Here is a 26405-nt window from a genome sequence, read left to right as displayed (position 1 = left end):
CTGCTCTACCCCAGGCGTCGGTGAGAAAAGCCTGGTCTGCTGGGGGGAGGGGGGATGGAAGGGGGGGGGGGGAACGCACTAGCTGCGCCCCCCCCCCCCCCCCCCCAGACCAGGGAGACATGGAACGGCTTTTCTCGCCGCGGAGGATGCGGGCGGCATTTCCGCCGCCCGCGTCCTCCGTGGCGAGAAAAGCCGTTCCGCGTCTCCCTGGTCTGGGGGGGGGAAGGGGGCGTTAGCTCCACGTCTCCCTGGTCTGCTGGGGGGAAGCGCCCCGCACTAGTTGCGCCCCTCCTCCCCCCGATTGTAACTAGGGGTCCGACTTACGTAGGATTGACGTAACCCGGGGACTTACTGTATGTATATACCTATGGTACTTTGCAATCTGCTGCACACTTAAATACATTTCTGTTGAGAGACCCTCCAGGGCAGCAGATGAGATTTTATTAATTCAAAAGAAATTATGAAATTTAAATAGGAAAATGAATAATAATCCATATGTTATCCCTGTTCAACTTCATGTTAATTTTACCTTGCCAGATAGGTCTTAATTTTTAGTCTGTATTGAAAAATCTAGTCTGTATTGAAAAATCCATCACTATTAGAAGCTCTTAGAAGTGAGAGGTTTTGCTTTCAGTTCAGAAATTAGACTTTTGGCACCTGAGAAAAATGTGGGAAACACTTTGGAAGGGTTGGATAAGTATGGTAAGTGGATCTAAAATGAATGTATTTTAAATATTTAACCATGGTAATATTGGTATTTACATAATTAGATTTCAAAGTTAATAGCTTGATTAAATGAATGTGGCAGTTGACACTTGTAACAGCTTTGAAACGGACTGTTTGCAGATTCAGGCAGAGACCATTGGATGGATTTTAGATGTAGCTCATTTTTAAAAAAAAAAATTTCTTCACAGCCATAGGGCTGGGCACTTTTATTTAAAAAAAAAAAAAAGTAGATGCAGTCTTTAAGGATTTTTTTATAACTAGTAGAAAAACAGTGGGTTGCTTGGTGTAGCAAATACAAATTTATGCTAGTTTTTTGGAGATCTTTAATGAGGACAGTTCTTTAGTTCTCAGTACTCTGTGTTCCAGGAGTTAGTGTGTGGTTCAGAAGTTAGCGTCGTGGGCCTGGGACTTAGAGCAGAGTTCAAACCTTGACTTCTTGTGAAAGGTGCTCAGTTCTAGCTAGCCACACACTCATATCCCCATTCCTGTTGCCACCAGCCCAGCAGAAGTTTAGTCATTAATGGCTATTAGCTATGATGGTTAGGAAAAGTGTCCTAGCCTCTGTTTGTCAGATGCTAGGAATGAGTTAAGGTAGGATTGCTTGCTGCTCATTCCCTCTGAGGGCACCTAGCCACTGTTGGGAAGACAGAATACTAGGCTAGATAGACCTTTGGCATAACCCAGTGTGGTCATTCTTATGTTCTTAATATGTAGACTGACAACTATTTGTTTTTCAGGTTATGGCTCATAGTTCGCCCCAGAGCATATTGGATGATGTTGCTATGGTAAGCTGAAATTGAGTATCAATTCTCTCCCCCCCCCCCAGCCCCCGTCATGCTTCCCCCTGCCCACTCATGCCTCTCACTTCAGATGGATTGGTTTTATTGCCTCTTATGTGTTATGTGGAAGCTAATAATTACAAATTCAGAATTTCTAACTGAATTCTGTTGAATCTCTGCCGATATTCATCTGTTATGGCCTTTTCCTCTGTAGCATTTTGAGTATAGCAATTGACTGCAAACTTAGGATGAAGCACAGGTGCTTACAATATGGTAGCATTATGCAGTGTGTATTTTATGACTGTTATGAACTTTCTTAATCGGGGTAGTGTAGTGTGACTGTTCAGAAGAAAACTGGAAATGGATGTACATTTCCAAAATAGTCATCTTCCAGATTTTATGTACAGGCAGTCCCCGGGTTACGTACAAGATAGGGACTGTAGGTTTGTTCTTAAGTTGAATCTGTATGTAAGTCGGAACTGGCATCCAGATTCAGCCGCTGCTGAAACTGATCAGTTTCAACAGCGGCTGAATCTGGACACCAGTTCCACTTACATACAGATTCAACTTAAGAACCCCAGGCGTCCCCAAGTCAGCTGCTGCTGAAACTGATCAGCAGCTGATTCCAGGAAGCCCAGGGCAGAGCAACTCTGCCTCGGGCTTCCTGTAGTCAGCCGCTGGTCAGTTTCAGCAGCTGCTGACTTGGGGACGCCTGGGGCAGAGCAGCTTGGGTGCTGCCGGGTTGGTCCAGTAGCGCCAAGGAGCGGTGCTGCAGGACCAACCGGCAGTGCCCCACCTGCTCTACCACAGGCCCCCGGCTTTGCTCCACGTCTCCCTGGTCTGCTGGGGGGGCACTAGCTGCGTGTGTCCCCCCCCCCCAGCAGACCAGGGAGACGCTGAGCAAAGCCACGGAGGACCCGGGCCGGACCCGCTGGAAGCACCGTGGGTCTGGCCCGGGTCCTCCGCCGCTGCAGACCAGGGAGACGCTGAGCAAAGCGGCGGAGGACCCGGGGCCGGACCCGCGGCCGCTTCCAGATCAGCTGGAAGCGGCCGCGGGTCCGGCCCCGGGTCCTCCGCCGCTTTGCTCAGCGTCTCCCTGGTCTGCTGGCTCCCCCAGCAGACCAGGGAGATGGGGAGCAGCTTTTCTTGCCCCGGAGGAGGCGGGCGGCGGGACCAGGCGTCCCGCCGCTCCAGTCCTCCAGGGCGAGAAATTCCTGTTCGTAACGGCGGATCCGACATAAGTCGGATCCGCGTAACTCGGGGACTGCCTGTATATCAGATCAGTCTTCAGTGGACTGGCTCTACAGCCTCGTTTTTATGATTGACGTGTACAATCTAAAACTGCAAATTTCTTTTGTAAAATTAAAGAGATGGGTTTTGTTTTTGTGGAAAATGCATAGTTTTTACCTGTGTAGATTCTAGATGGGTAAACTGTTAAATATATACAGAACATGAGAAAAATGATCATTGGAGGATAAAGAAGGTGGGTCACATCTGAAGGCTCATCTTAGTTTGGGATTTTGAAGTCACACATGAAATTCCCCATCCAAAACTTCCTGTTACAATTCAGCTACATTACAGAGATGGGAGAGTCAAATACAACCGCAAGCTTCAGTTTGTGTTGTTACAATGCCCTCTTTACCTGTGTTCCTCTAACTTTTTTTATATCCATGTGCAGAATGAATTTTGCGTGCACCAGTATGGAGTGAGGCGCGACACGTTACCTCCATATCATTTATGTAACAAAATTCATTCTGCATATGGACTGTCTGTGGCAGTATAGGCCTGAGGAATTGAGGGCTCAAGTTTGGGGGATGAGGGCTCTGGCTGAAGGTTGAAGGGATGGGGATGAGGAGTTTGGGGTGCAGAAGTGGGCTTAGAACTGGAGCAAAGAGTTGAGGTGCAGGAGTGAAGAGTGTGACTGGGGATGCAGGATCTGGGATGAATCTGGAGTTGAGGGGTTTTGGGTAGGGATGTAAGCGACAAGTCAACTACCTGATAAGCCTGGGCTTATTGGGTAGTCGAGTCACTACTCAGCTACTTGCTTTCCCTCCCACCCCCTTGCTGCCTCTATATGAGGCAGCAAGGGGCTGGGGGGGAGGGAGGAGCCAGTGCTGCGAGGAAAAGGCTTTGTAGTGTGGGGAGGCAGAAGGACCAGGTCCCGGACCTACCCTTGCTGCAGCTCTGCATTTTAAATGTCAGGTGGCTCTTACTACATTTAAAATGCAGAGTTGCAGCAGTCGGGGACTTGGTGGGATCTGGGACTGCTCAGTCCTGGCTCCTGCCAGGTCTAGGACCTACCCCAGCTGCAGCTCTGCGATTTAAATGCATTAGGAGCTGGGCCTAACTTTATAACTACATTTATTTTGTTTCCCAGATGTTTCTTTCTTACGAACATCACCAAAGTAAAGTCTTTCTGTTAAGTTTAACTGTAGCATCACTAATTGGAAATTCAGTGTAACCTAATATATTTTTCCCCCACCTGTAGGTACTAGATGAAGAAGCTGAAGTTTTTATAGTCAAAATGTGGAGGCTATTGATATATGAAACAGAAGCCAAGAAAATCGGTCTAGTGAAGTAAAGCATTCTTCTTGCTTTTAGGGTTCCATTTGTTTTTGTTTTTTTTGTTTTCCTTTTCCATCATTCAAGAACTTTGATTTTCCTGTCCTCGGAGACCCTTGTGAGACCTGTATTTTTTTTTATGTAGAAAATGTGAAAAAATTTTGTCCTCCTATCTGTTGAGGCCACTCTGCCCCCCTTGGTTATGGGGGCAGTTACACAAATCCTGCATTGGTTCTCTTTATTATTCACCAGGTACAATTACTGGTATGTTTTATAAGATGCAGCTACTGTACAAGTCTCTGGTGATCTTGTTTTGCAGATCTGTTCCTTGTAAATATTAAAAAGACTCCCTGGTTTTGCAAAACATTTGCACTTAATGTGGAACTATATCATACAGACCAAGAGAATTGATTTTACTGAAAGTGTATCATCCTCTTCTCTCTCCCCTCCCCTTTTTTATTTAAAGAATGATCAGAATAGAATTGAAATTAGAATTGTAAACATAGAGTAAGTGGATGGAGCCTCTTTCTTGGCTTTCACTATATATCTATGTGCATGCTTGCAACTGTTGATTTGTTCCCCTCATCTAGCTTAGGGAGAGGAGTGGCCTTAAAACTTTTTGTTGTGTGTGAACCTTCAGGAAAATGCTGTTTTGCCAATGAACAATTCCTTGTAAAACTGGCCAGAATCCCTTCTGCAGATATTCCATCTTCCTCTGAAGGAAATGCAGGTTGCAGGATACTTCTTATTCTTCGTTAGTTATGAGGCGGACAGGACTTCAGTGAGCACTAATACATTTTTTTACCTAGGATGTCTTGTGCACCATTTCATTTTAGTCCTTCCTTGTTAGCCCTACCTACCTCCAAAAATAATCTGACTGATTTTTAAGAAATTACTTTTAAAACACTTTTTAGAATTTAGAAGAGAATATGCCAGTTTAGGACACTCTGGGAAAGAAAAGGTCGAAGCATATAATTAACCATAACAGTTTATAAAACTAAGTCATCCTTTTTTCAAACAATGTGGAAGTCTGTTTTTATGTATGCTATCAAACCAGCCCTGGTTTTGTTTTCCTTCACTTTTTGTACTGTAAGCAGTCTGTATTGTCAATGAAAGAGGGTGATATTTTCCTGCCTTGTCTGTATGGGATTTTTATAAACAAGCTGATGTGCTATAAATGAGATGTACTGTACACTGCATTTTTTTATCTCATACCCAGGTAGAAAGACACTGATGATATGCTATGAGCCATCTTGATTGCAGGATGAACATTTTCCAAGGAGCAAAACTCTCTCAAACATTTTTAATTTTTAAACACAATTCTTAATAGCAAACAAATTAAGTACAGCTGTTCAAGTATCTGTGTAATTGTATTTAACTGAAGGATACAGATTGACCTGTTTAGAAAGCATAACTGTGACCTTGAGTTATTTGATTCTTGCATCTTAAGAGGACATTTGAAAACACTGTTCTTAACAAATGGGATCGTGTAAAGGTTCCGTCATGTAAATATTTCAAATATTAAAAATGTATATATTTGATTTGGGGGCTCAGATTATTTTGGAGTTTTACACAGCATGCCATTTTATTTAACATGTCTATTCCAGGTAAGGAACCAAAACAAATGTCCACAGAGGCTTTTCCCCCTTCGAAATGGGTATAACTGAAGCATCCAAATGCAGATACAGTCCTAACTTGCCATGTGATCTGATTTTTTTTTTTTTTTTTTTTTTTTATGTTGTGGGTTAGTTTGGGTTTGGAGTCTTTTGCACCCACACACTCAAGCCTCCTCTATGGTAATTTTTGCTCAGCCTATATGATTGCTGCTTGATATTACCCTAATGATACCCTTTCCCCCTCCTCTACTTTCTTTGAGGGCTTTTCCAGATGCTGATGAAATCTGAAGATATAAACTCTAGGATGGGAGTGAAGAGAGGGGGGGAGCTGGATGAACCTAAAAATTCAAGACCTTATTTGTTCCCTCTAATAGTCTTCACATCTCTGCCCTAAGAGTACTGTAGCAGAGTGAGTTGAACAGGGCTTTTAATGCCAAGCAAATGTCACTGTGAAACAAGTATTTTGGTCAAACTTCCTAGCAGGTTATGAAACTGAAGCTATATCTCTGTGTAGCAGAACATACTCATCTAGTAGGGTTGCTCTACTTACCCGCGTATTACATTGTTCATGAATTTGGTGAATTCTTGTGCACCTATTTCCTAGACAAGTTGAGCTGAATGGAAAGTCTGGGTGGGAAAGACTGGTAAAATTTAAATTTGTTAAGCAAATATGGATTAACTGAGTAAATAGTATTTAGAAGTACATAAATTATTGCATTAGGGGTTTATTTGGAAATTGGTTCTAAGGAAATTGAGAATTTATCACTCACTTACGGATGTTGTTAGTGAGTGCATAAAATCAGATATCTGTGGATTCATAACTGATTTTTTTTCCCCTTCCAGAATGCAGCACTGACTATAAAGTTTTTATACTAGTGTTGCCTGTTTTTTGGTGAGCATGTTACTTAATAATAATTACTGTGGTTTATCATTGAGGCGATAGTTTTACTGACCTGTTTTTCATTCACGTAGAGAAGAACTGTTCTTATTATTGTGAATATACAAAGATTATCATCCTCTAGGATATTATTCTCCGGTTATGGTTGTTTATATATGTATGTCTTTTCCCACTGGATTTGCATAAACATTTATTAAAACTATCACTTAGTATTTGAAAAATTATAATTCTGATGTTGCTAGGCTTTTTAAATCTCAAAACATTAAATGGTATTGACATCATTAGATACAGAGAAGGAAGCTAGAATAGATTTCAGAATAGAGTAATTAGTAGAGCACACTTAATATAGAGTGTCTCAAGTATATTTTTCTTTCAAAGCACAGGAACAGGGTTTCAAATTGCAGTTACAAGAGTTGCTACATTGATTGTGTAATCTATTTTGAGACGAGATGGTTGAGGATAATCTTTTATTGGATTTCTGTTGATGAGACAAGCCTTTGAGTTTACTCTGAGCTCTTCATCACCTCGCTCACCTTCTCTCTCTCATATCTTGGAATCAGCAGGGCTATAAGAACAATGTGTATGCTATTCTGATGGACCGCATGCTTTCTCTGGCCACTCTAAATATTTTATTCTCTGAATATGTGGACACTTGGGCTGTGTCTAGACTGGCCAGTTTCTCCGGAAAATCAGCCACTTTTCTGGAAAATCTTGCCAGCTGTCTACACTGGCTGCTTGAATTTCCACAAAAGCACTGACTATCTTATGTAAGTTTGTCAGTGTTCTTGCAGAAATACTATGCTGCTCCTGTTCGGGCAAAAGTCCTTTTGCGCAAAACTTTTGCACAAAAGGGCCAGTGTAGACAGCCCAGATTTGTTTTCCGCTAAAAAGCCCCGGTCGCGAAAATGGCGATCGGGGCTTTTTTGCGGAAAAGCACATCTAGATTGGCACGGACACTTTTCCGCAAAAAGTGCTTTTGCGGAAAAACGTCCGTGCCAATCTAGACACTTTGTTTTGAAAATGCTTTTAATGGAAAACTTTTCCATTGAAAGCATTTCTGGAAAATCATGCTAGTCTAGACGTAGCCCTGGGCTTGTTTGAATATATACTATAGACATGTCAGTACAGTGAAGAAGATTAACAATATACATTCATGAGATCTTTTGGTTAACTGTGCCATAAACTGTTACAGAAGTGTGGTGTGGTGTGCAATAGCAGCATTTCAAGTACTTTCTGAATGTTCTAGGGGGAAGCTATATAAGAGAGCCCAGCACCCTCTATCACCTCAGTTCCTTCCAAGTGCTGCACTGGACAGAAGTTCTTAGTATAGTTTTTAGTACTAAGATAGTTTTAAGTAAAGAGAGTTCATAAAGTTCGTTCTATCATGGAACAGCAACAGCAGCTGGGTTTCACAAGATGTGCTTCATGTTCAGCTGTCTTCCTGGCATTGGATGAACTCATTAAGTGTCTGAGAAAAAGGCTATTCTCCTTTTTGGATGTTCTGCTTAGAAGATTTTCACATCCCAAGCATGCAAGGATTGGCAAAACAGATTACCACAACAGCTATTTCTTTAAGAAGCTCTTGCTACTATTTTGTCTTGTTCTGAAGGTTCATGGGATCCAAAGACCAAGAGCTGTGTTTTGGCTCTTAACTTCCCTATAGAAAGGCTAATTTGTGTTAAGGGTTCTAAGTTGATGCTGGCTCTTGATCCTTTGATTAAAGCGATCAAGATGTGAAGGCACCATTGGTAGAAAACAGCTGACTGCCTGCTAAGGAATCGGGCTATTTTGATTCCAACTGTACTGATTCTGAAAAAGCTGAACGTGAAGGTGGCCAATGTTATCAGTGCCATTTCCTACTCGTCAAACTTATTGGATCCACCCAATTCTGACACAACCTCTGTGCTTCTGACTTTGCAACCCAAATGAGTTATGGGTTCCACTTCAATGTCCAGAGTTGTGGAGCTGAGTATTCTTTGCTTTGGTACTCTCTGGGCTTATGGTACCAGTTACACCCTCCACCCCTGTTCCAGGACCATCCTCTGTTCCAAAGAGGATATTAACAGTGGTGCACCTTGTTTTGTCTGAGAGGTGCTTGAATCTGATTTATGGGAAGTTCTTGATGAAGAAGAAAGTCTTCAGATCTGCCATCTGTTTCTTCACCTGAAAAAAAGACTAAATTTCCTCTGCTTTTCTCCTTTCTCCAGATCCATCTATGCCACCACCTCCTAAGACTCTTATGGGATCTCTAGAGAGATCTTTATTGCCTTTTTCTCTCTCTTCACCCTGTCATTCCATTGCTGTCCCTGCTGAGGTCCATAATGAATCCAAGGTTGGATCCTACTTAAGAGAACAGGAGGAAGCATTAAGAAACCCGATTCATCCTGAGGTATGACTCATGATCCTTTTGTTCTTTGTGTGTGGGGGGGAGGATCTCAGCTACTGGAGAGACTGGCGGCTCTGGCCTTCATGGGTCTGGCTCAGCCACAAGAATTTTTGCATCACCTTCCTAATTGATGGAGAGAAGATGGTATTTCATTCAATAAGCATCCTGCTAACAGTCCTCGGATCCAGTTCTTTTGAGCCCATTGGCAGCTGATACCTTTTCTAATGAGGATAAGGAGATAGCATCTCTCTGAGCAGGAACAAATAGATATTGACTTTTAACCTGATTTGTCACCATGAGCATGTAGGTGTAGCTTCTGCTTTCTCCTCTTCTGAGGATGCTCAAAAATTCCACATTGAACCTACCTGTTGTGGCTGTGGAAGAAATCTGACATGTGCGACAGTGCACCACCAACTAGAAACAGAATACCTAGTTGTGGGTCCTGTGCTAATCAACTGGTCAACATTTGAACCTCTACTGGAATGGCCGCACAAGTGAACAGCTTACAGGGAACACTGAGGCTTACTGTCTTTGGATAGTCTCTTGCTGTGTCTGGTTAAGTCCTGCCTCCCATCAGCCTATTTCCAGGATAGCGGACACAATATCAGATTGGGTCTGAAGGATTTTCTTTCTTTCATACACATCTTGTGCCATAGTTGTGTGTGCTGCCAGTAACAGGTCTGGCAGAGCTAAGCACTTATTTAAAGAGGAGAAAAATGGGTGCACTTAAGAGTTAATTACCAGGTAGTGATGACCAGTTACCAGTTCCACTTGGGGAAAGCTTGGCTTTTTGTCCAAAATTTGCCAGATGATAAAACACTGGCATAATACTATTTTTGTAGGACAGAACATAGGGTAGAATGTCCTGAGTATCTTTGGATATTTCAGACTCTTCCACCAGAGCACTTGAGTCCTACTTAGTTTCGTGTTTTTTGTGCTGCAAACACTAGAGTTAAGGTGGAAGGTCATCCCCTGTGAAAAGCAGATATTTTCAGAATAAGACTGACAAATTGGTGAAACTAAAGGTAATTAGATCCATTGCTTATTCTCTGGGTCTTTAATCCAGATTCAAGGGATATTTTATTCCTTTTTGAGATTGGAACAATATTACCCCAAGTGTCTTCCCTCCCCCCCTTCAAATTTCAGAGATCAGTAACAGCAATCCCTAGCTTAACTTCAAAACCAGCATAAAAACAGGTCTTTCAGATCCAGACTGATGAAACATTTGCTCTTTTCTTTGTTTTCATTGAATACCAAGCTACAGACCAGGCCTGTGCTAGGAGGCAAGTTGAACTAAGATGTGCAACTCCAGCTACATAAATAGCGTAGCTGAAGTTGCTGTTCCCTAGTTCAACTTACTATGTTAGCCCCGCTGTGGGGGTTTGATGGGAGAAACACTCCTGTTGACTTGCCTTACTCCTTGCAATCCGGTGGAGTGCCAGAAATGACGAGTGCAGTCAAAGATCTATTGAACAGATCTTTACTAGATCTCCCGGTAAGTGTAGACAGGATTTCAGATTCCATGTGAGAATCATGGACCAATCTGAGTAGCCAGTCCCCTTTCATTTGGGAACAGGCTAGTCCAATTCATCAGCAATTGAAGGCTGATTACATTCAACTTACAGGTGCTATAAATTATTAATAGACACTCTCATTCAGTTTATAAGTCTGTCCCCTTCCAGTCCCCCCCACTCCTTTTCAGGGAACATGCCCAGGAGGCTTTTCTAAGCACAGAACTACATATGCTGCTTCAGGTAGCAGCTGTGAAAGTGGTTCCAAATATCTGTAGGGTCAAAGGTTCTATTCAAAATACTTCCTTGTGCAGAGAAAAAAGTGGGTGCATGTTCAATTTTCTTAAATCTAAAATTGGAAAGATACATCTGAAAGTTTCAGTGTTAACCGTGGCCTCTCTAATTTTCTTGTTTGCATTTATAAAATGCTTATTTTCACATCTGACATTGACATTGAAATTACCCGCATTTGACGGGGTGCAATTTCCAGTACCAGCATGCACGTTTGGCCTGTTCACTGGGACCATAGTGCCAAGTGTCTTTTTAAAAGTGCTTTTCTGTAGTAACACCACACATGAGAACTGAATATTTTTCTTTACCAATATTATAGGTTGCCAAAAGCTGCCACAAGCACGTATCTGTGATGTCACATTAACTGTGTCCTTTTCAGCTGTTAGTCTATTTCTAAAAGTAAAAAAGAGAAACCTCTGTTCAACTCAGAATTCTTTTTATGGGTTCTATAAATAGGTTCTCCATAGCAGGGAAAACTTTTCTTTCAGAGGACAATTTTCTAAAAATAGAGCAAGTGGTTTTGCTAATTTCAGCCTGCCAATCCTGGGAAGTGGTTCTCTTCCTGGATTTCTTAGGTTTAATAGTAGCTACAACTTAACTCAGTTTGCTCATCTGAGAATAAAACTGCAACATTAGATATCTCAAATCTATCCATCCTAGTTGGACAGTCTTAAAAATGCCACTGTGGTTCAGGATGTTCTAAAGTCACCATAGGCAGTAAATGGAGAGACCAAATGTTCCTAGAGGCCACCTATTCAATTCCACTTAGCTTATTGATGGTTTTTGCAGCAGGTACATTAACAGTGGATGGGGTAGCCCGTTGTTGTCAGTTGACAATCTGAGATCACTGTGTTTCTCAAGAACAGATCTTGCAATAGATCATTCTATTTGAAATTAACAGCTGTTCATTTGCCCTCATAGTCTTCCTGCTTTGTATGAAAGGAAAGGTGGTTCATTTAATGACAGACAGTTCAATTGCTGTATTTTACATGAACAACCATAGAGGTTTCTAATTTTTCTAGTTATATGCCAAAGAGGTCAAATTATGAAGCAGATGCATTATTCATGAGATCTATCAGGGATCAGGAAAGAGGTGAACAGTGAGCTGGCAAAATTTCCAAATGATACAAAATTACTTGAGATAGTGAAGTCCCAAGTACACTGCGAAGAGCTTCAAAAAAATCTCTCAACACTGGATGAGATGGCATTCCATGTTGAAAATGCAAAGTAATGCACATTGGAAAACATAATAAGCGTCCGTGCCAATCTAGACGCGGTTTTGCACAGGAAAGCCCTGATCGCCATTTTCGCCATCGAGGCTTTTTTGCACAAAACAGGTTTTAGCTGTCTACACTGGCCCTCTTGTGCAAAAACATTTCCGGAAAAGGGCTCTTGCCCGAATGGGAACTTCAAAGCATTTGCGCAAGAAGCACTAATTTCGGACAGTAGAACGTCAGTGCTTTTGCGCAAAATCAAGCAGCCAGTGTAGACAGCTGGCAAGTTTTTGCGCAAAAGCAGGTGCTTTTGCTCAAAAACTTGCCAATCTAGACGCAGCCTAGGGGCCAAGGAGACTAATGATGCTAACTAGCTCTGCCCCACCCTTTTCAAGAGTTCTTTCTTACCCTGTCATTCATCTCCCAAAACTACCACAACCTCCACTTCCTCAGATAGCAGGACAGGTCTGGCAACCATTTCCATGGATGCCACCCATTCCACTTCCTACCACTTGGCTAGGGTAGGACCCATGGGCCCTCTATAGAATTCAGCTGTCTACTCCTTTGCAAACAATGGCTCCTCAAAGGCAAGAACCTCCCCTCCCAGGCCTATTCATTGACATCTCAATAGGACACATAGGACTTGGACAATATACAAGAGAATGACACCAAGCCTCCTACGCACCTGTTGTCATGGTCACCGGATGAGACTATCATGCTCCTACTACTTACTATAGGAGACTGTTTTAAATTGTTCCAAAGCCTCTTCAAAAGGGTGGCAGATTAATTGGACAGCTCTCTGAGTTACCTGAAACAGAGCACAAATTGATATCCTTCAGGCCTCCCCTTCTTCAAAGATAGTCTTCCAATAAATGAGGCCATCATGGACCCTACCAAGGTAAACTGGCAAACCCTTGCATCCATTCCACCACCTAAGTGGGCAAATCAAAAGTATTGTGTGTTGGCCAAAGGAACTGCGTTCCTCTTTTACAATCGTTCCTCTAGTCGTAGATGCAGTACATCATAGGGCCAAGCAGACCCAGTTCAAAATAACTCCCTATGGCCATGTCTACACTAAGAAGGTATTTCAAAATTACATTCAACTTAACTCCTAATTTTAACAAATTCAAACTACCATATCCAGACTATGGAGAAGCTGTGAAATTAGTCCGAGGCAGGTTCTATTAATGTGGCTCACTTAGATCCCCAGGAAGCACTGGGGAGTAATTAGTTTGAATTAGTCCGAGGAGTAATTATTTCAAAATAGCGGCATGCATACAACAACTGGGCTGTGTCTAGACTGGCATGATTTTCCGGAAATGCTTTTAACGGAAAAGTTTTCTGTTAAAAGCATTTTTGGAACAGAGCGTCTAGATTGGCACGGACGCTTTTCCGCAAAAGCACTTTTTGCGGAAAAGCGTCCGTGCCAATCTAGACGCACTTTTCCGCAAAAAAAACCCCGATCGCCATTTTCGCGATCAGGGCTTTTTTGCGGAAAACAAATCTGAGCTGTCTACACTGCCCCTTTTGCGCAAAAGGACTTTTGCCCGAACGGGAGCAGAATAGTATTTCCGCAAGAAGCACTGATTTCTTACAGTAGGAAGTCAGTGCTTTTGCGGAAATTCAAGCGGCCAATGTAGATAGCTGGCAAGTTTTTCCGGAAAAGTGGCTGATTTTCCGGAAAAACTGGCCAGTCTAGACACAGCCCTGGAGTTTATTGGTGCTATCCTAGGCTGTGTCTACACTGCACCCCTTTTCTGGAAAAGGGATGGAGATGAGACAAGTCGGAATTGCAAACGAAGCGGGGGATTTAAATATCCCCTGCTTCATTTGTATAAACATGGCTGCCGCTTTTTTCCAGCTCGGGGCTTTGCCAGAAAAAACCGCCAGTCTGGACGGGGATCTTTTGGAAAATAAAGCCTTTTCCGAAAGGTCCCTTATTCCTGATTTTAAGAGAAATAAGGGACCTTTTGGAAAAGGCTTTATTTTCCAAAAGATCCCCGTCTAGACTGGTGCTTTTTTCCGGCTCCCTGGAATGGTGTTTATAGCCACAAAACCTGTGTACCAGGGTACAGTTCCAACATACAACACTTACCCTTTAACTCACAACAGATATACATCTGAAGTGCTGGGGAGGGGTGTCATGTCTCAACAACCACACCAGATGACTGCCTCACAAGACATCAGCTCCCATCAGTGTGCTCAAGTTCCATGCTGTCAGACAAGATTGTGAGTGTTTCCTCCCGCAGTATCCACAGCAGATTGATTAAGATACTTATGGACAACACAGCATGTATGTTTATGTAAACCACCAGGGAGAAGCATGATCATATGACCTAGGTGTAGAAGCTATCAACCTATGGCAATGGTGCATAAAGCATCAAATAGAAATTTCAGCCACCTACTTACTGGGACATCAAAATATGATAGCAGACCACCTAAGCAAACATTTTCACCGCAACTGTGAGAGGGAGATTGACCTGCAGGTCATCCAATATGTATTCTAGGCCTGGGGCTATCCAGAAATAAACTTATTCACAGGTCAACATAATTCAAAATGTCCCAAATATTGCTCCAGAGCCGGATTGGGAATGATCTCCGAGGGAGATACCCTTCTCATCAAGTGGGACCTATCCCCTGATGTATGCTTTTCCTCCGATCCCATTAGTCAGCTGGGTCCTTCAAAAAAAAAATCATACAGGACAGGGCATAAGTAATATTAATTGCACCAGTATGGCCAAGAAAGATGTGGTATCCTTACCTGAATCAACTAACTATGGTACCTTCCCTTCAGCTCTCTCACAATCCTCGTCTTCTTACCCAAGATGGGAGGCGAATCTGCCACCCCGAGATTTCGCTTCTTCACCTCAAGGCCTGGTTGCTGAAGGGCTAGCTTCTCCCAACAAGTAAAACAAATCATCTTTAACAGTTGTCCAGCACAAGATATATTTACTCCTAAAAATGCATTACATTCACACCTTGTGGAATCTCAATCCATCTCTCCACATTCTGCACCACATTATAAGATTCTGGACTATTTGCTGTCTTTCAAAACAGAGCCTGGCTAACACCTCGTTCAAAGTAACACCTAGCCACAATCTCAGGCAAACATAATAGGATAGACAGTCATATGGTGTTTGCACACCTAACAACAAAATGATTTCTTAAAGAACTGAATAAGATCTTCCCTCCAATAAAATAATCAGCACCAGTATGGGATCTCAACCTTGTCCTTAGGACCCTCACAGGGGAACCCTTCAAACCCATGGCCACTTGCTCATTATTACATCTGCCAATGAAAGCTGCCTTACTCATCATGGCCAGGAGGGTCAGTGGCCTTTCTGGCGGATCCTGCTTATACTAAGACCACACCCAAAATTCTTCCCCAGGGTCCTATCTTCCTTCCATCTTAACCAACTTCATAATTGCTTGTCTTCTATCTAAAACATTCAGATTCCAACAGTGCTTGTCTCTGTATCCTTTGACATATGGAGAGCACTGGCATTTTACCTACAAAGGATAAAACCTTCTAGAAAATCTCCTAGAGTTATCTCTGTAGCAGAAAGTTATGTCAAACCGTATCTAATCAGAGACCATCAAAATGGATTTAATCATGCATCCACCTTTACTACTCAAGTATTCCTGCACTGAGCAAAATATGAATGCACTCTACTAGGGCAAAGATTGCCTCTATAGCATTCCTAACAATATTCCAATTTCAGACATATGCAAAGCAGCCACATGGGCTTCGATACACAGAATCTAAACATTATGCTATAGACAAATATTCCAAACAGGGGACACAATTTGGCACAACTGTACTCTCTAATGTACAGAGCCTCCACCACCCCTCCTTCCAGACCAGGAAGTTACTGCTCTATAGTCATCTACAGTGAAACACCCATAGGGACACTCCTTGAAGAGGCGGTTACTCACCTGTGCAATAACTGACATTCTCCAAGATGGCTGTTCCTGTGGGTGTGCCACAATCCTCTTTGCTTCAGAGTCTGATATATTTCTCCGCAGTAGAACAGAGACGGAGGGATAGTTGACGACGTGCGTTGGTTACCACTTGCACCACAACACACTTGTCACTCCCCGGGGAACTGCTGCAGTAAATATCCGATTATAAGCGCAGGGTGCTGAAACACCTACAGTGGAGCACCCAAAGAGACAACCATCTCTAAGAATGTCAGTTACTGCACAGGTGAGTTACCACCTCTTATTTACTCAGAACACAAAAACTCATAGGGCAGCAGGTTGAAAACAAAGTAGTACTTCTCGTAACACAGTGTCAATATCCTATAGCAGAGTTTCACAGATTGTGAAGGCCAAGAGTACAACAGGGGGGTAAAAAAAAAACCCTTAGTTAAGTTCATGGAGGATAAATCCATCAATGGCTATTAGCCAAGAGGAGCAGAGATAGCATCCCTAACCCATTCCCATATTCTGGTAAACAGAGGCAACAGGATAAATCACTTGATGATTACCTGTACTGTTTATTTCCTCTGGGAGCACCTAGCGTTGGCTACTGTCAGAGGACAGGATGCTGAGCTAGATGGACCTTTAGACTGACCCAGTATGGCCATTCTTTAATGCTCTTATGAGCAATGTGCCTAGCAGATTATCTCAGCAGGAACAGTTCAGATTTATAGGTGGTCCTTGAAGGATCAAGTAGCATAAGAAATCTTATTCTGTTGGGGTTGGCTTGATGTAGATCCGTTTGCTACAAGGATCAGCAAAAAGTGTCCTCTTTTGTGTTCGAGAGGGGAGGAATAGCCCATCTCAAATGCCTGTCTTTTGTGCTGGGGAAGTGGTCTTTGGTATGTTCTACCCCACTCCTTCAATTATTTTGGCTGATGGTCTATCACTGATTCTATCATTGTTAGATAACCTGTTCGTAAATTTTTCTGTCTTTTAACATGTAAATTTTCCTCTGGGTGATACGTTATGCTTATAAGAAGCACACAGGATCTTTTCCAGGGAAGAAGGCAATACATTTATTGAGTACAATGCAAGAATCAGCATATGCATTTAGATAACTAAATTAAATTAAGGCTCAGGCCAACTTAGGGTCCATTTAGGCTGGATGTGAGTGGTGCGGAGCTAGGTTCTGTCGGCAGTGATCTAATGCTCCAAGGCTGCTTGGCAGGAGAACCCTGGCAAAGCAGTGTTTCTTACCATGGCAAAGCGGTGTTTCTTAAACTGTGTACCGCGGCACACTGGTGTGCCATGAGGCAGTCGGAGGTGTGCCACAGAGAACAACAGAATTCAAAATGGCCACCCGTAAAGGGGCAGGTGACCTTTCTCAACTTTCCCCTGACCCCCTTTTTTTTTTCCCCTCAATAGCTGTCCCTGTGACGCTTCTCTCCCCCCACTCCTTTTTGGGTGGGTCAACAAAAAAAATTCTTGGTGTTCCTCGTTCTTAAAAAGTTTAAGAAACACTGATGGCAAAGCAACTCATTTTTATAGTACTTTGTCCCCATTCAGGTCTATGGGTTTTGCACAATCATGTTGTTTTCAATTACTTAATCAGTGTTTAATTGTCTAATTTTGGTATCTCTTGGTTAACAGTGGAAGGAAGAAAGGTGGTAGACAGTGCAGTGTCCTCTTAAGTAGGCTTGCCCTGAGAACATTTCGAAATGCTAATGGGAAGAAAAAGCAGTGAACATGTTCTAAGGGGGACCTCTTGGAGAAGGATCTACTACAGGGCTACTCAAGTTTGGAAGCCCCAGGGGCCACAATGATATTCACAGCACATGGCAAGGGCTGCAACTTAAGTGTGGTTGCATATATATGCAAATAGCTTCTTTCACACTGGTAGTCATGAATACAAAGATTAAGGCAAGACTACACAACACACAGGCTCCATTTCATAGAATCATAGAATACTAGGACTGGAAGGCATTAATTTCAAGAGTTATGCCATGGATGAATTTGACCCTCTCCCCATTTTACAGATGCAGAAAATACTTAACTTTCACACTTAACTTTGTATACCGGTGTCACAAAGATAAATTAATACTTTCTATTTTGGTGCAGCTATCAACTAACTGTAGGTGGCATAATTTTGGACCATGTAATTGATACCTGAGGTGAAATCCTGGCTTTATTGAAATGAGTGGGAATTTTACTATTGACTTCAGTGGGGCTAGGATTTCAGCTTAGTGTTAAGGAGCAGGATCTGTCAAATGGGACAAACTATGACTTAACAGGCAGACTTGGTAAAGCTGTCAATATAAATAAATGCTAAGGGGTCCTTACTACCTAGGAATCTAATTGTCAATAACATGAGAACATAAGAGTGGTCATACTGGGTCAGACCAAAAGTCCACCTAGCCCATTATCCTCTCTTCTGACAATGGCCAATGCCAGGTGCCCCAAACAGAATGAACAAACCAGATACATAAAGTGATCCATCCCATTGCACATTCCCAGCTTCTGGCAAACAGTGGCTATGTACACCATCCCTGCTAATAACCATTGATGGACCTATCCTCCATGAATGTATCTAGTTCTCTTTTGAACCCTATTATAGTTTTGGCCTTCACAACATCCTCTTACATAGAATTTCATAAAACTATAGTTCTAGATTTTAAAGAATCTCATTTATTTTATCTAATATATAAAGGAGAATGTTTGTTTGTGCACTAATAACTTGAGCACTATAAGAGCTACCTCAACCAAACTTTGCATGGGGTAACCTTTCCTCCAGGTTTTAAGGAACTTTTGGCAGTGCAGGGAGAAGCAGCTTCCCGGGAGAAGCGGCAGGGACAGTCACTCACTGAGGCTGGTGGCAGAGGCGCGAGGGGAGGGGTGGCACTCTGAGCGGCAGCTGCCTCACTTGCCTCTACCAGGCCATTCCACTGCAGAGGCATGTCCAGGGCAGGAGAGCTCCCTCCTCCCTTCTGCCCGTGATGTCACTCGGCCACAGCCCCTCCCCTCGGGCAGCGACCAAGGGATGCTGAACGGCAGGTTGGAGCTCGTGGCTGCCGCTAAGGGGCGGTTGCAGGTGCAATGGGGCAAGCCCAGTGGGGAGGTGGCGGCGACGGTGCTGGGAGTGGCCTAGGGTCCGGTGCAGCTTCCTGGTCGCGTGGCGGGGAGCCCGGCACCTGCTCGCTGCGGCCTGCAGGAGAGGGGAGCCCCCGGCACAGCCCCATGGTGCAGCAAGTAGCGGGGTGAAAGTTTCGAGGCGGGTGTTGGGGTCGTTGCCCCCTGCAGCTCTGGGCACGAGCTGAGCCACCCCACCCGCCCTTCACACGGGGCACCCCTGCCCTAGGTCCCGTGCTCGTGCCCTCCCCTCACACAGAGCACCCCTGGCAGGACCCCACAGCCAGGTAACTCCAGCTAGTAGGCTATATAGTCATCTCAAATAGGGTTTTGGCATTTTGAAAATGAACTCAGGATCATCCTTGAAATAGAATAGATAAGGTAAGATATTCCATTTTGAACCAGAATTTGCCTCCATTATGGCTGCATTATTGTACTCTGACAGGCTTACTGACTTTATATGAAGTGTGTTGTGAGCAAGACACGAGAAGTCATTCTTCCACTCTACTCTGCACTGGTTAGACCTCAATTGGAGTATTGTGTCCAGTTCTGGGCACCGCATTTCAAGAAAGATGTGGAGAAATTGGAGAGGGTCCAGAGAAGAGCAACAAGAATGATTAAAAGTCTAGAGAATATGACCTATGAGGGAAGGCTGAAGGAATTGGGTTTGTTTAGTTTAGAAAAGAGAAGATTGGGAGGGGACATGATAGCAGTTTTCAGATTTCTAAAAGGGTGTCATAATGAGGAGGAAGAAAACTTGTTTATCTTGGCCTCTGGGGATAGAACAAGAAGCAATGGGCTTAAACTGCAGCAAGGGAGGCTTAGGTTGGACATTAGGAAAAAGTTCCTAACTGTTAGGGTAGTCAAACACTGGAATAAATTGTCCAGGGAGGTTGTGGAATATCTCTGGAGATATTTAAGAGTAGGTTAGATAAATGTCTATCAGGGATGGTCTAGACAGTATTTGGTCCTGCCATGAGGGCAGGGGACTGGACTCGATGACCTCTAGAGGTCCCTTCCAGTCCTGGTATTCTATGATTCTTTCATTTATAATATTGATTTAAAAAAACAAATCTTGAAAAAAACATTCATATCTCTCAATTTGGGAAATATAGGGCAATGGCTCCCTGTTCTTGAAGCATTCCCCTTCTCTAATCCTCCATCCACCTAGTAATTGATCAAAAGGGGACAAACTCAATACTACTGATGTACAACAGAAAGATAAAAACACAATTGTGCAGTATGCCATCTGTTTTTATGGGTTATTTAAAGGCAGGAGGAAGTCTATATCCTATGACATACTAACTACCAAACACCTTTTTTGTACGCTGAGTACCCCACTGAATCACAACCTACCTTCTCCTTTGAGGAGAAGCTTATATCCAGAATCTCCTCACTTGAACATTGCAAACAGATGCAGCTACCATGGCTAAACACAAAAGCCTTACTTCAGGCCTGCAAAAACATTAAAGAACCAAAAGCAGCTTACTGGAGATGAAAATGTTCATATTAACTCAGTAAAACTGCAATGCCAAGAAAATTCTATTTGATAGCTAGATTCACCTGGCAGAGTAACACCTCAAAGTTTTAGATAAAATAGCTAACTAACTTTGGCAGAGTGCCCACTTCATCCATTTCGTTCACTCAGCTTCTTCCTACAGTTCTAAGATCTACTCCATCTCTTGGTGATTGCAGGATTGTTGCTTATAGTAAGTGTTTTGTTTACTTCAGTTGTGAATATCTAAAAAAGGCTTCCCAGTTCTCTTGGAGATTTTTCTAGTCTGATGTTCAAGGCTTTCCATTTTTATCAGTTGCATTTTTATGCCCTCGTTTTTTAACCACAGCCTGAGCCTACTTTCATCTAAAGAAAGCTTTATCTCTTTTGTTTTGGCAGCTCCTTTTATACTACAGTGTAACTAGAGCAGGGTCCTAACATTTGAGTGACTTGAGCCTGTATCCTATGACCAGTTTGGGTGGGAAGGCTTAGGCTATGTCTATACAGCATGGAATAACATGTTTTTTTGAAATAACATAGTTCGTGTGGAAATGATGTCAAGATGGAGCAATTCTTACTCCAACTCCTATAACCCTCATTTTATGAGTAAGGGAAGTAGAAGGAAGAGTGCTCTAACTTGGACTTCCTGCTTTGTAGACAGTGCCAAAACCTGAAATAAGCTATTTTGACTTAAGCTACGCAATTGACATAGCTCAAGTTGCATAGCTTATTTCAGCTTTAGCCCTGCTGTGTAGATGGGATCACAGAGGGCACACATCTTTATGGTAAGTAGACCAGAAATTGACACACGTGAAGCTGGGATATAGTCTATTTGCTGACTGCAGCAGCCTCTCATTTTCTGTTACATTTGGATTTGTGCTAAGAAAAAAATCATGCATATGTCTTAACTTACCAGCTGCTTTTCTTTTGCTATGCTACTTTAATATGCTTAATGTCTGACGTGATCCTGAGTGATTTCATGGTGAGAAATTTCTCTATGTTGTGGGAGGCTTCTCGCTTTCCTTTTCATCCTGCTCTAGACTTTATTTTTAGAATGTTTCAAGATCAAGATCTTCGAAGACTCTTTACAGCAGTATTTTTACTGTGCAGCCAGTAAATGACTAACCTCCTCCGTACTACCATGGGGTAGTAGGTTTATGCTTTCTGTAAAATTGTGAATAAGCCATGACTATTGAAAAACTGAAGTTGTAACTTTTCAGTAAGTAGGCTGCTACCCAAAATTTTTAGCATAACAACTCTTGAAGGCCAGGTTATTCCTGGCATTTTTAAGTAATATCTAAAGTTGTTTGGTGGGTGACTATCCGTATAGGGAGAGATGCCTGTTTGAGGAAAAGATCCAACTAGTTTACAGTGGAGAAAAAAGCAAATATCAGAGCAGAGCCTCTTCCAACCCTAATACCTTTTTCTAAGGTGCGATATCGCGGAGCTTTCTGATCGCGTAGGTGCAGTTCGCGGCTGATTGATCATCCGACACAGAGTTTGCTCAATCTTCCCCTATTCTCTCTTTCTCTCCTCCCGCCCCCCAGCTTCGGGCGGGGCGGAGGTCCAAGGGGTGCGCACTGGCCCTGGAGGGAAAACGCGGGTTCTGCCGCTGCGCCCTGGACCCAGCACCTGGGATCGCTGCAACTGCAACGCGCACAGGCGCGAGCGAACCTGTCACTCAAACACGGCGCCCAACGTCCGAGCCTTTTGCCCTCTGGCTGCCGGGCCCAGCGTGCTCCGCGGCGCCCCTGCACGTTACTGCAGCTGGGCAGGGCTGGGGGTGGGTTACCCGAGCAACTGGACGAGACGGAAATGAGATCACGGGGTGGGGCGGGGCTTGGGCCGGAAGTAATTGGGACCGGACACGCTCGGGGAACCAAGTAGCTAGCGGCGGTGAGTGGCGGGCGGAGGGGACCGTGCTCTGGGGGGCACCCATAGTCTCGGGTGAGTCCCGGCGGGGGCGGCTTCAGCCTCTGTGGCAGCGGCGCTGCGCTCTTCCCGAGCCCAGACTGGGGCGCCTTGTACGGGCCCGTCCGCCCCTCTGCGAGCCTCCGGCAGCCGCTGAGCCCGCAGGCCTAGGGAGGGGCAGGTGCCTGGGCGGCCCCTGCTTGTGTCCGGGGCGGCGGGGCCGATGGGAGGCTCATGGCTGAGAAAGCGGCTCTTCCTTCCCCCACACCTGAGTTGATGGCGATTGTGCTCCCCGAGCCCCAGTCCTGACCCCGACAGAGCTCCTCCTCCGTGCCGGGCGCTGCCCGGGAGCGGGACAAAAAGATATTTGCCTCAAAGGGCGTTACGGGGTTGCTGGTGGGCTGGTTGGAGCCTTTGGTGCTGTGCACCCCCCTCCACATCCTGTATCCAGAGCTTAACGGTGACATCTTTAACCCGCACCAAATATTTTCTCACATGAATCACCAAAGGAAAAAAAAAGCTTTAGTGACAGTCACAGATATAGGAAGGGTCACACTTGATGTGCGGAATCACATGTATCTATTTTTAACTTCTTTTGACATCAGCGAAAGGGTTCTTCAGGGCAGCAGCTGCTTGAAGTTTCATCTAACCTACTGTAAGGTCCTCCCACCTTTTCAACATCTGACTTGAGACTGGAGTGATGTTTTTAATTCATTAATAAGAGAGACGAGCATTTAAGCCATTCTAGTTTTGTGGGATAATAGTGTGGTTGATGGAAGGTTGGAGTTATATTTGCTCTTGAAACAAACCTTAGAATTGTGTGGTAAGAAGTGAAGATTTTTGTGAAAACTGCCTAGTACCCCAGTGGTAGTCAATTCTGATAGGGAGAGGCGGTTCCTTCGAGCAAACTTCTTGTGAAGTCGTTGGAAACAGAATTTGTCCTGAAGAAGAGTGTAGCAGGAATTCTTGCACTCTTTTTTGATCTATGGCTTTACATTGCACTGGTCATTAGCATATTTAGGATATGTATTTTAATTTTACAGCTGTTTTTATTCGTTGTCTTATTGGTCAACACTGGTTTTATTTGTACTCAACGTGAAGAGATCCAGGTCTTCTCAGTACCTGGAAGACCTGAGTTCTGTGCTTGCCTCTGATTCTGAGGAGTGCTGCAGAGGCAGATCTACAGGTTTTTCAAGAAAGGAGTGTCTTAATTATTGTTGGGATTTTGAATATTTCTGATAACAAGGTGACTTCTAAATACTGCACCTCTCAGATGCTACTTTATGATTACATTCTTGTTTTCATAGAAATGAGGACATCCATCTCAGTCTGTCTGTCTACCTCTTCTAAATCAACAGTTCACCAAGCAGTGATGTGTCGTTTTCAGCCCTGCCATTGCTTCCACAGCATTGCTAGATATATATCTACAACTTCAAGAAATAAGAAAAAGTCTTAAGAATATAACCAAATGCATATTGCATTGCTCTTTAGAGGGATGACTTAACATCTGTGTAGGATACATGTAGTGGCAGATACTTCAAAGTGGAGTAAAGAGGATCACAGTGAAGTGGATATACAAGAAACTAAACTACAGCATTGTACAGACTGAGATTTAGGGAGGAGAGAAACTGGGTGACTTGTTTAATGTATCATAGGGTTAGGAATCCAATTAATTCTGCCACAGCTAGTGTTATGCTAGGGCAGACAGTGGGAGTTACTAAAGCATATCAAACATTCACTGTTTTCTAAGTGACAATAGCCAATTCAATCCTGCAAGTTCCTTCATTGTGAATAATGGGAGAAGAGAGAGTATTGACCACATCTTGACTATCCACTAATCTTACCACAAGCACTGAAACTTCTAGGAATGCTGGTGATAGCTGCTGCTGGTGATGACATTGGTCACAATCCGTTGTCAGACTGCTACTAATTGTAATACTCTAACTTCTAGATCAGCGGTTCCCAATTGCTGGGCCACGGCCTGCTGCCAGGCCACAGCAGTTCTAGGGGCTGGGGTTAGGGTATACTGCTCTCGCCGCGGCTGTTGGGAGAGACGTGGCGGGAGGGCCGCGCAGAGCAGGGAAGCGCTCTTCTGTGGTTGGGAAGAGACCCTGCGCAATGTGGCCCTCCTGCTGCACAGGGAGGCGTTCTTCCATATTTGGAGGAGACCCTACCCCTGCCCAGTGCTGGTTGGCTAAGAGGTGGGGCAGGACATGCCTCTCCCAACAGCTGTGATGGGAGGGGAGGTGCTGGTGTTGTACCCCAGCCCCCAGAGTCTCTACCATGCAGGCATCAGTGCAGGGCTAGGTGAGGGGGGTGGGGCAGGCACTGGGGGCTCCAGGAGTGGGGCTAGTGCTGGGGGGCTCTGGAAGCTATACGGGGAGGGCTGGCACTGTGGTGCTCTGAGGATGGGGCTGATATTGGGGACTGGCCTGGAGGGTCTCAGGGGAGTTTGGGTGCAGTGGAGCTTTGGAAACAGGTGGTGGGGGGCTCTAAGAGGTAAGGAACTGGCACTGAGGTGTTTAGGATGGGGCGCTGGCACTGGGGGGCTCTGAGTGCAGGGGGGGGTCCATGGGACTCTGGGCCCTACTTATTTTCAGTTTGAATTTGGCTAGTTTTAACTTCCAGCTATTGGATTATGTTTTACCTTTCAGTGCTAGATTGAAGAACCCATTATTAAATATTTTTTCCCCACATAGGTACTTGAGGGCTGTGATCAGGTTGCCCTTAAGCTGCCTTTTTGTTAGATTGAGCTGCTTGAGTTTATCCTGGTATATCATGTTTTCTAATCCTTCAGTTCATCTCATGGATCTTATCTGTACCTTCTCCAGTTCATCAACATCCTTGAATTGTGGGCACCAGAACTGAACTCAGTATTGTTTGAGTGCTTGCTCATGTCCATTTAACATAGGTGTGCTTGGTCGCTCTGTGCACTGGTGCTGGAAGATTTTCCCTCCTCAGTACCCGTAGAGGTAGGCTTTGACGCCCTACAGAGTGGTGCACACAGAGTGTGTGATATAGAGTGCTGCCAGCCACCTCCACCCAATTCCTTCTTGCTATCAGTGACTATGCTTGGAACTTCACTGCTACAGTGCTTGCTGTCTTGTCTTGATCACTTGTAAATCAGTTTTTCCTTTAGTTGATAATAGAGCTTTAGAAACACAAGTTGTCCTGTAGCACCTTATATATAGTATCATGAGCTTTCGGGGCAAAACCCACTTCTTCAGATGAGCAGAGAGGAGAGAAAAGGGGTGCTCCCACAATTTATAACAGAAAAAGAAGGGCATTGGGTTCGGGGGGTGTACCTTTCAATTATAGTGCCATGTTAATGAGGCTAATTGAATGGGCTGGAAGTGTCCCATACTTCGCTTTTGATGTCAATTGGGTGTTGAATGTAAGGAAAGCAGGTTTTATAATGGCCCATCTATTTCAGGTCTTTGTTCAATTCATGAGAGTGTCAAATTTGCATGAGTTGAATTCTGCACACTCTGTAGTTAGCTAATGAAATTCCTTTGTAGAAGGATGGCTACTTTTAAATCCATTAATGAGTGCCCACATAAGTTAAAATGTTCCCCTACAAGTTTCTGAGTATTGCCATTTCTGATATTTGACTTGTCCATTTATCCTTTGTTTTAGAGCAGTGGTCACCAACCAGTAGATCGGGATCTATGGTAGATCTTGGAGCCTCTGACAGGTGATCCTGACTGGCTTGGCCAAGAGGCTATCAAGCACAGCACTTCATTTGCCCCTCCCACCACTGCTGCACACCTCCTGCCCTGGGCCTTGGAGCTGCTTCCCCCTCTCCTGGAAGCCTCCTGCTTGCAGTGTAGCGCAGGAGAAAGAGCAGAGAGTCGCTGATATCAGGGTGCCCCCTCTTCCACCCTGTATCCTATCTCCAAAAACTCGGCGGGGGGGGGGGGGGGGAATGTACAACAGGTCTTGGGATGCAGGAGGTTTGTTGGCTAC

The 26405-nt window shown here is 44.0% G+C and overlaps 2 protein-coding genes and 1 long non-coding RNA gene across 8 annotated transcripts in view; 2 read left to right on the top strand and 1 right to left on the bottom strand.

Moving 5' to 3' along the window:
* The window catches only part of RBM25 (RNA binding motif protein 25), a 68444-nt gene extending 62836 nt beyond the window's left edge, over positions 1-5608 (top strand). For all 3 annotated transcript variants that reach the window (XM_075927272.2, XM_075927274.2, XM_075927271.2), the window contains 2 exons: positions 1464-1511; positions 3994-5608. In XM_075927272.2, the coding sequence (XP_075783387.1) occupies positions 1464-1511; positions 3994-4086 (141 nt within the window). In that variant the 3' untranslated portion in view covers positions 4087-5608. The remainder of the gene's footprint in view (positions 1-1463; positions 1512-3993) is intronic.
* The window catches only part of LOC102445085 (uncharacterized), a 32614-nt gene extending 10529 nt beyond the window's left edge, over positions 1-22085 (bottom strand). Inside the window, exons 1-5 of one of the 2 annotated variants that reach the window (XR_016349664.1) lie at positions 21949-22085; positions 15920-16134; positions 14745-14876; positions 12669-12791; positions 11078-11162 (exon numbers count right to left, since the gene is read on the bottom strand). This is a non-coding gene — a long non-coding RNA (uncharacterized LOC102445085). The remainder of the gene's footprint in view (positions 1-11077; positions 11163-12668; positions 12792-14744; positions 14877-15919; positions 16135-21948) is intronic. The other variant, XR_016349663.1, reaches the window with a different exon arrangement.
* A 205-nt stretch (positions 22086-22290) lies between these two features.
* The window catches only part of PSEN1 (presenilin 1), a 64175-nt gene continuing 60060 nt past the window's right edge, over positions 22291-26405 (top strand). For 2 of the 3 annotated variants that reach the window (XM_014576287.4, XM_014576283.4), the window contains exon 1: positions 22291-22424. The gene's annotated coding sequence lies outside the window, so the exon portion shown is untranslated. Of the gene's footprint in view, positions 22476-26405 lie in introns of all 3 variants that reach the window. The other variant, XM_014576284.4, reaches the window with a different exon arrangement.

This window comes from Pelodiscus sinensis, chromosome 5, assembly GCF_052426305.1.
Source record: "Pelodiscus sinensis isolate ZL-2025 chromosome 5, ASM5242630v1, whole genome shotgun sequence".
Taxonomy (NCBI): Eukaryota; Metazoa; Chordata; order Testudines; family Trionychidae; genus Pelodiscus; species Pelodiscus sinensis.
This window is presented reverse-complemented; position numbering and strand designations above follow the sequence as displayed.